The 9,200-nt window shown below is 50.6% G+C and overlaps 1 protein-coding gene across 2 annotated transcripts in view; it reads right to left on the bottom strand.

Moving 5' to 3' along the window:
* Nucleotides 1-329: 329 nt before the first annotated feature.
* ZMYND19 (zinc finger MYND-type containing 19) overlaps nt 330-9,200 on the bottom strand; it is a 422,686-nt gene continuing 413,815 nt past the window's right edge. Inside the window, exon 6 of one of the 2 annotated variants that reach the window (XM_030206586.1) lies at nt 330-1,145. In XM_030206586.1, coding sequence (XP_030062446.1) covers nt 1,002-1,145 — 144 coding nt within the window. In that variant the 3' untranslated portion in view covers nt 330-1,001. The remainder of the gene's footprint in view (nt 1,146-9,200) is intronic. The other variant, XM_030206585.1, reaches the window with a different exon arrangement.

Below are 9,200 nucleotides of genomic sequence, written 5' to 3'. Positions count from 1 at the left end.
GAATCAAGTTTTAGTCATGTAGGCCTGGCTTATTACTTTGTGCTCCAGTCCTGATCTCCTGTCTGGGTCAGGTGGTTTGGAAATACTATTGATGCATTCACATTGCTTTACAGACATACTGTTGAGCAATGGTTGAGACTAAGTATTTATTGTTGCACTCAAGCTTCATGTTTGCTTTGTGTGGCTGCTGCCTAAGAATAGTTACTGTGATGGCTGGGCTAGGTAATGTGCTCAGTAGAGGCTAGCTTACCAGTACCTTAAGTTTTTCTACACCTGCTTATGAGAGATCAGAAAATGCAAGGCTAACAAGTGCTGAAGGCATGAAGACACTATACTACTTAGTGTAAAAAAAAAAAATCTAATTCAATCATTTTCATTGTGGTGTCAAGCTAATACTGCCATTCTAAGAAAAGAAATGAAAGTCATTCAAGTTAGATCATTTGAATCTTTTACTTTTCCATTTTTTTTAAATTAGTGTACTTCCATGCAGAATGTTTTCAAAGAGAATAGATGGTGTATCCATATCCCTTGAACCTGGCACAGATGTACAATTTTAAGACACACCAGAGGAAAAACTACAAGTAGTATTTTCTAGATGACACCGTTTTAGTGACAGACCACAGCTAAAATGATGAAGGAAGGAGTTTTGTTTCTCTTTTCAACATTACTTTAAATGAGTTTCTGATTTTACAATTTTTAAATGTAAAAAACTGTACAGGTGTTTACAAACATATTAACATATAAATTAGAAGCTTCCTGCCCAGAGTCTTCACAGTATTCCTTTTCTTGTGAAGATAATACTAGATCAGAAGGTCCTATCCCTTTTATACAACCATAGTCCGAACTGCGTTAGTCCATACATGGAATAACTCAAGCATCACATGGTAACTCTTCTCAGCGCCTCGGGCTTCAATAATTAGTCTTGCCATTGCTGTGCAAAAAAAAAAAAAGAAGTCTGTCCATGCTGCTGCTGAGGTGCAGACAGCATCTACCCTGCCCAGTCATCGCTCTGGCTCAGGCTCATGCAAGGACATCCGCTTCTTCTCTCGACAGTGCTTTTTGTGAGCAGGCCAGTCCTTCTGTTGGCAATGGGATCCACAGTACCGTGCCACTTGGCACCGACCACAGATATTAAATTCACGTAACTAGAAAAAAAAAAAGAAAGAAAAAGTTAAGCTTTTCAGAAAAGATAACATATTAACTGAACATCCACATCCTAGAAATTAATGTTTTATTGCACAACAGCAGCAAGACTCCCAAAAACTCAAGCGAGAACTATTTTACCCAACATTTATATAGTGTGTAAAGAGTACTTGGGTAGAAATGGATACAATTAGCCATGTCCAAAAATAAAGTTACACCGTTGAAGTTATTTTTTTTTTTGTTACATTTGTACCCCACGCTTTCCACTCATGGCAGGCTCAATGCGGCTTACATGGGGCAATGGAGAGTTAAGTGACTTGCCCAGAGTCACAGGGAGCTGCCTGTGCCTGAAGTGGGAATTGAATTCAGTTCCTCAGTTCCCCAGGACCAAAGTCCACCACCCTAACCACTAGGCCACTCCTCCACTCCAGATTTTCAAGTCTGACAGGGATAGACTCAGTCTAGGTCAGCATGTTAAGGATGGATCTTGAGTTTCAAGACTTCACACCTCCATTCTAATTACTGCAGTACATTTTGAGACACACCCTGCTTTAACCACATTAAGCACTGGGGATGGGATATTGAAGGCAGTGCTGGTGACACCAGTTAAGGTAAAATTATGTATAATCATACCTGATAATTTTCTTTCCATTAATCATAGCTGATCAATCCATAGACTGGTGGGTTGTGTCCATCTACCAGCAGGTGGAGATAGAGAGCAAACTTTTGCCTCCCTATATGTGGTCATGTGCTGCCGGAAACTCCTCAGTATGTCGATATCAAAGCTCCATCCGCAGGACTCAGCACTTAGAGAATTACACCCACGAAGGGACACTCTGCCCAGCTCACCACCGCCGAAACGGGGGAGGGGAATTAACCCAGCTCATCCCCACACAAGTGGGGGAGGGGAATCCGTCCAGCTCATCCCCGCGGAGCGGGGGAGGGACACCACACCCGCCGATGCGGGGGGATCTGGCTTATCCTGCAACCGCAACCGCGGGAGGAGCTGACTGACCCCAACACCGCCGAAGCGGGAGGGGTACAAAACTGCCCTACAGCCGCACGAAGCGGGAGGGAGTGCCGGCAGAATTTTAAGTCTCAATCCAGCCCCGTAAAACGGAGGGGAGAGGAATGCAGCAGCTCACTGTAACACAAACTCGTCTTAACTCTTGAAGAATCCAAGTGAAAAAACTTGAACACGAAGTCTTTCTGAAGTAACTGAAGACTGAACTTGAACCTGAAATGCAACCAGAATAAAAACAGTACAGATATCTGGGAGGGGCTATGGATTGATCAGCTATGATTAATGGAAAGAAAATTATCAGGTATGATTATACATAATTTTACCTTCCATATCATCAAGCTGATCAATCCATAGACTGGTGGGATGTACCGAAGCAGTACTCACCCAGGGCGGGACATAGAAATCCCTGACCGCAACACTGAAGCTCCAAACCGGGCCTCCGCCCGAGCAGCCACAGTCAAGCGGTAATGCTTGGAAAATGTATGGGCCGAAGCCCAAGTTGCCGCCTTGCATATCTCTTCCAAGGAGACGGAACCGGCCTCTGCCATCGAGGCCGCCTGAGCTCTTGTGGAGTGAGCCTTCAGCTGGATAGGCGGCACCTTCCCCGCGGCCACATAAGCCGCTGCAATGGCTTCCTTGACCCATCTTGCCACTGTAGGCTTAGCAGCCTGCAGACCCCTACGAGGACCTGCATACAGGACAAACAGATGATCCGATTTCCGGAAATCATTGGTCACTTCCAAGTATCTGATGATGACTCGTCTCACATCCAGATATTTAAGAGCAGAGTACTCCTCTGGGTAGTCCTCCCTACGAAAGGAAGGGAGACAGAGCTGCTGATTCACATGGAAGCGAGAAACAATTTTGGGCAGAAAGGAAGGCACTGTGCGAATAGTCACTCCTGCCTCAGTGAACTGCAGAAAAGGCTCTCGACATGAGAGCGCCTGGAGCTCGGAAACTCTTCTGGCTGAAGTGATAGCCACCAAAAAGACTGCTTTCAACGTCAGGTCTTTCAGAGATGCCCTTGACAAGGGTTCAAACGGCGGCTTCTGCAATGCTCTTAGCACCAGGTTGAGATTCCACGCAGGCACCACTGGGTGCAGAGGAGGGCGCAGGTGATTAACTCCCTTGAGAAAGCGCACCACATCTGGCTGCGAAGCCAGAGAAGCACCCTTCAGGCGGCCCCTGAAGCAAGCCAGAGCCGCTACCTGGACTTCAAGGGAACTGAGCGACAGGCCTTTGTCCAGACCTTCTTGCAGGAACGCCAACACTGAAGAAATTGGAGCAGTGAAAGTGAGCCTGCTTCACACCACGCTGCAAAGATACGCCAAACCCTGGCGTAAGCAGTAGAAGTAGAGCGCTTCCTCGCTCTCAGCATAGTGGCGATGACCTTGTCTGAGAAGCCCTTCTTCCTCAGACGCTGCCGCTCAATAGCCAGGCCGTAAGACCAAAGGGGGAGGGATCCTCCATCACCACGGGACCCTGATGTAACAGGCCCTGCTCCACTGGCAGCCGCAGAGGATCGTCGACTGAGAGCCTGATCAAGTCCGCATACCAGGGACGTCTGGGCCAATCCGGACCCACCAGGATTACCCTGCCGGGATGCTTTGCCACCCGGTCTAGCACCCTGCCCAACATGGGCCAGGGCGGGAACACATAGAGAAGCTCTTGTGTCGGCCACTGTTGGAGAAGAGCATCTACTCCCAGGGATCGAGGGTCCCGTCCTCTGCTGAAAAAGCGCGGCACTTGGCAATTGGCCGATGACGCCATCAGATCTAGGCTCGGCTGGCCCCAGCGCTTCGTAATGTCCAAGAACGCCTGAGCAGATAGCTGCCACTCTCCGGGCTCCAAGGTATGGCGACTGAGAAAGTCCGCCTTGACATTCATGACTCCGGCAATGTGGGCCGCTGACAGCTGTTCCAGGTTCGCTTCTGCCCACTGGCATAGACTCATAGCCTCCTTGGCTAGAGGGGCGCTCTTGGTACCTCCCTGGCGGTTGACATAGGCCACAGCCGTGGCATTGTCCGACAGGACCCGTACAGGCTTCAACACCAGTACCGGGATGAACTCCAAAAGCGCCAACCGAATGGCTCTGAGTTCCAGGAGGTTGATAGACCACTTTGCCTCTGCAGGAGACCAGAGCCCCTGCGCTGTCCTTCCCAAACAGTGGGCTCCCCAGCCCGACAAAGAGGCGTCCGTCGTGACGACAATCCACTCTGGGGTCACCAGAGGCATTCCCGCAGACAACTTGTCTGTCTGCATCCACCAGCTCAGCGCCTTGCGCACTGCTGGATCCAAGGGAAGGCGCACAGCATAATCCTCCGACATCGGAGTCCAGCGCTGCAGCAGAGAGTGTTGAAGTGGTCTCATATGAGCCCTGGCCCAGGGCACTACTTCCATCGTGGCCGTCATAGAGCCCAACAGCTGCACATAGTCCCAAGCCCGAAGAGGAGAGGCTACTAGGAACTGGTCCACCTGAGCCTGAAGTTTGACAGTCCAATTGTCTGGCAGGAACACTCTGCCCACTTGGGTGTCGAATCGAACTCCCAGATACTCCAGGGACTGAGTCGGGCGCAGCTGGCTCTTCTCCCAGTTGATGATCCATCCCAGGGAGCTCAAAAGAGCAACTACCCGGTCCACAGCTTTGCCGCACTCTGCATAAGAGGGGGCTCGGATCAACCAGTCGTCCAGATAAGGATGGACTTGTACTCCTTCCTTTCGCAGGAAGGCCGCTATGACCACCATTACTTTGGAAAAGGTCCGCGGAGCAGTAGCCAACCCGAAAGGGAGGGCTCTGAACTGGAAGTGTCGGCCCAGGACTGCAAAACGCAGAAAGCGTTGATGAGGAGGCCAGATGGGAATATGCAAGTATGCTTCCTTGATGTCCAAGGATGCCAGGTACTCCCCTGCCTTCACTGCCGCTATAACAGAGCGGAGAGTCTCCATGCGAAAGTGCCGCACTTTCAAGGCCCGATTGACCCCTTTGAGGTCGAGGATAGGCCGGACAGAACATCCTTTCTTTGGTACCACAAAGTAAATGGAGTAACGCCCCTTGCCAAGCTGACTTTCTGGCACCGGAACGACCGCACCCAGGCGGATCAGATTGTCCAAAGTCTGCTGCACTGCCACAGCTTTGACCGGAGACTTGCAGGGAGAGAGTACAAACCCGTCTCTTAAGGGTCGGCAGAACTCTAGCTTGTAGCCGTCTCTGATGACTTCCAGCACCCAAGCGTCTGAAGTTATTGTGGTCCACTCGCCCAGAAACGAGGACAGCCGTCCTCCAATCTGCACTGGGGCGTGGACCGAGACCCCGTCATTGGGTACGAGACCCTGGGGGAGGACCGGAGGGAGCACCTCCGGGACGGCGGTCTCTGCGAAAGGAATGCTGCTTGGGGGAGAAATTCCTCTTAAAGGAAGAGGGGGCAGAAGAACCCGACCTGCCCGGGCGGTACCGACGGGCTTCCTGAAACCGTCCTCTGGAGGTACCGGGACGAGCACTAGCCCGAGCCCTGACCTCTGGTAACTTCTTGCCCTTAGACGTGCCGAGATCGGTCACGATTTTGTCCAGCTCGACCCCAAAGAGCAGCTTGCCTTTAAAAGGCAATCTAGCCAGGCGGGATTTAGAGGCGTGGTCAGCAGACCAATGTTTCAGCCAACGCCACCGCCGCGCAGAGACTGTCTGAGCCATGCCTTTAGCTGAGGCTCTCAAGACATCATACAGCAAGTCTGCCAAATAGGCTAAGCCCGATTCCAGGGCCGGCCAATCAGCCCTCAAGGAATGATCCGAGGGGGAAGCCCGCTGCACCATAGTCAGGCACGCCCTGGCCACATAGGAGCCGCAAACTGAGGCCTGCAAACTTAAAGCAGCCGCCTCAAAGGACGACCTTAAGGCCGCCTCCAATCTTCTGTCTTGGGCGTCCTTTAGGGCCGTGCCACCTTCCACCGGCAACGCCGTTTTCTTAGTCACCGCAGTGATTAAAGAATCCACGGTAGGCCACAGATAGGCCTCACGCTCACTCACAGCCAAAGGATAGAGGCGGGACATAGCCCTAGCCACTTTAAGGCTCGCTTCTGGGGCATCCCATTGAGCCGAAATTAAGGTGTGCATGGCATCATGCACGTGGAAGGTTCTAGGCGGGCGCTTCGTCCCCAGCATAATGGCAGAGCCAACAGGGGCTGAGGGAGAGACGTCCTCCGGAGAGGAAATCTTCAAAGTGTCCATGGCCTGTAACAACAGGTTGGGCAAATCCTCTGGGCTAAAAAGCCGCGATGCAGAGGGGTCATCCGCTCCAACCGAGCGGGGATCCGTCTCCTCCAAGGAATCCGCAAAGGACCGTTGGGAGACCTCAGACACGCTGCCCTCATCTACATCGGAGGAGACAAATTCCTCCAAGGCCTGGGAATCAACCCGAGGGCGTTTGCCTCTGGGAACCTCAACCTCTTTACCAGACGAGGGAGCAGGGGCAGCGTTGTGCATGAGGAAGGCCTGATGCAGCAGCAAAACAAACTCGGGGGAGAAACCCCCCAGACTGTGCACTTCCGCAGCCTGGGCAACAGCCCTAGACGCACTCTCAACCGGCGCTCGAAATAGCGGGGGAGAGACATGCTGCGCATCCAAAATGGCGTCCGGCGCGAAACTCCGCGAAGGAGCCGCGCGGGAAGAACGGCTCTTAACATTAGCCGGTTTTGTGCCGTCGCCCAAATTAAGGGCGTTCATGGCATTAATGTCTCCAACCTCAAGGGCGGCCCCCGAAGAAGCCGTCCGAGCCGCGTGGCCGGCCAAGATGGCGGAGGCGAGGAGCGGGGGATGGGCGTTTATGGCGGGAAAAACCGCCACGCCGGAGGAAGGACCGGGACATTCATCGGTCACTAAACTGACACCCATCAAGGGCGAATCAGGCTGTAAAACCCCCGCATCCCCTCTAGAAGCGCTCCAGCGATCCGGGGAGCGACCCTTTGCGCCCTCGCCCTCCGACGCCATATGCCACGAGGAGAAGAATCGGGGAACCCCCTGCCCGCTATAAAAAGGTAAAATTACCTGCTTGCCGCTCCGAGCTGTAACGAACTGGTGTCCCAGTGAGTAGCTGCAATGAACGTTTAAATAAACGTCAAAATAAACGCCTTTAAAGACGTTAAAAATTTTTTTTTTTTTAAACGGAGCCAGCGGGAGGGGGGAGAAAAGGAGGGACCTGGCACCACCAGGTTTGCACTTGCTCAAAAGAGCCCTCAACCCCAGGCCTCAACAAAACCTAAGGATTAGGCTTGGAGGCCTAGCCAGAGCTGCTGCTGTGTGTGACCACCACCTGCTGAGATAGAGAACATACTGAGGAGTTTCCGGCAGCACATGACCACATATAGGGAGGCAAAAGTTTGCTCTCTATCTCCACCTGCTGGTAGATGGACACAACCCACCAGTCTATGGATTGATCAGCTTGATGATATGGAAGTATGGTTTAAGAAAATGAAAAGGTTCTCTTATTGTAAATGTTAAAAAGCTTGTGATGCAACACCAGGGTTTGTAAGATCAAAAGGGAATAAAGCATAAAACTCAGTAGCAGCATCTTCACTTCATGACTCTATTGTGTAACATATACACTATATCTCAGGAAGGCAACATAAGTAAAATATGGTTGAAACGATATGGTTGGAAAGAAAAAGAATATATACTGGCTGCACATCACCCAGGATACAAAGGTGCCTGCTTATTGCTTAAGCACTAATGCACATATATATGTTGAAGTTTATATCATGGTTTACAATATTTTTGTAAGGGCTCCTTTCTATATGTTAGGAATGATTTGTATTCCTTCTACAATTAAATTTAGAACACTGCATGACACTGTCCCTCCATAATCCGGCAATATTGTTCCAAGAGAGTTTATATATCTACAGTCTCATCAGGCAGCTTACTTTACTGAATACTGTTCCTCTTAATGTTAGAAAGACTAGCAATTATAAGTATTTCTGTCTCTTTCATGCTGTGATCTGCTTAGAATCACCTATGGCATTAATGGAATATAAAAACATTTGCATTTCTAATGATGGTGATAGTGCAGACACTGCAGATAACATTTCTGCTGCAGGTATAGGCCCTGGTGAATTTGTTCATACACTCACTACAGCAGGAGGTAAGCTGCAGAAATTAACCCATTAGTACTCAACGTTCCCATATGGGATTTTATTATGGGAACATTGGGCACTAATGGGTTAATGAAAAAGTTGAGGATTAACTACAATTAAGTGGAGACTGCACACAGAGGAGATAATGGACTGTTCTCTCTATGCTATACACCTTATATTTAAACCAACAGGTTATACCAAGAGTTTGCCAAGAACTGGAGGAAGAGAGGAATATTTCCCCTATAAAAGCTGAAAAAGCGACCGATGCAAATTTAAGATTCAGTGATAACATCTTAACACAACTGAGGGATTATGTAGAAAAACAAATGGAGAGAGGAAGTGACGTCACGGGGCTGAATGGCCGCTTGATTCTCTAGCTCCGCACCGTCTCACCCCAAAAATAGCATCAACTGTGGCCAATCGCATCGCCTTTCGTGTGGAATTACAGTGAAAAGGTGGAAACTGCTGCGCCTTCCTAAAATGAGCAAGAAAAGCGCCGGGTCGCTAAGGGACGGAGAGCGCCTCTCCACGAGGCAGCTGGCGAAGGGCCTGCAACACCCTGTATCCCCCAAGGTGCGGAACCGGAGCAGTCCGGCCACAGAGAGGAGCGAGAGGTCCATGCCCCAACAATAGCGGTCCCATCAGAGATGACAAAGTGCTTCGACGCACTCCGTGCTGAAATTCGGGCATCGAAGGAGGAGATCCTCGAGCACGTGGACGCACTGAGTGTTGACCTGCGAGAGTGGGGGGCAGGGTGGAGGCCCTAGAAGAATGGGCAGATGAGCAGCTGGAGAAGAACGAGGAAATAGATAAGAGGCTGGCTAAAATCGTGGAGCAGGCAGAAGAGCTACAATACCACTTGGATGACATCGAAAACAGAGGGCGCAGGCAAAATCTCCGCTTCCGTGGGGTC

The sequence above is a fragment of the Microcaecilia unicolor genome, chromosome 6 (genome assembly GCF_901765095.1).
Source record: "Microcaecilia unicolor chromosome 6, aMicUni1.1, whole genome shotgun sequence".
NCBI lineage: Eukaryota > Metazoa > Chordata > Amphibia > Gymnophiona > Siphonopidae > Microcaecilia > Microcaecilia unicolor.
This window is presented reverse-complemented; position numbering and strand designations above follow the sequence as displayed.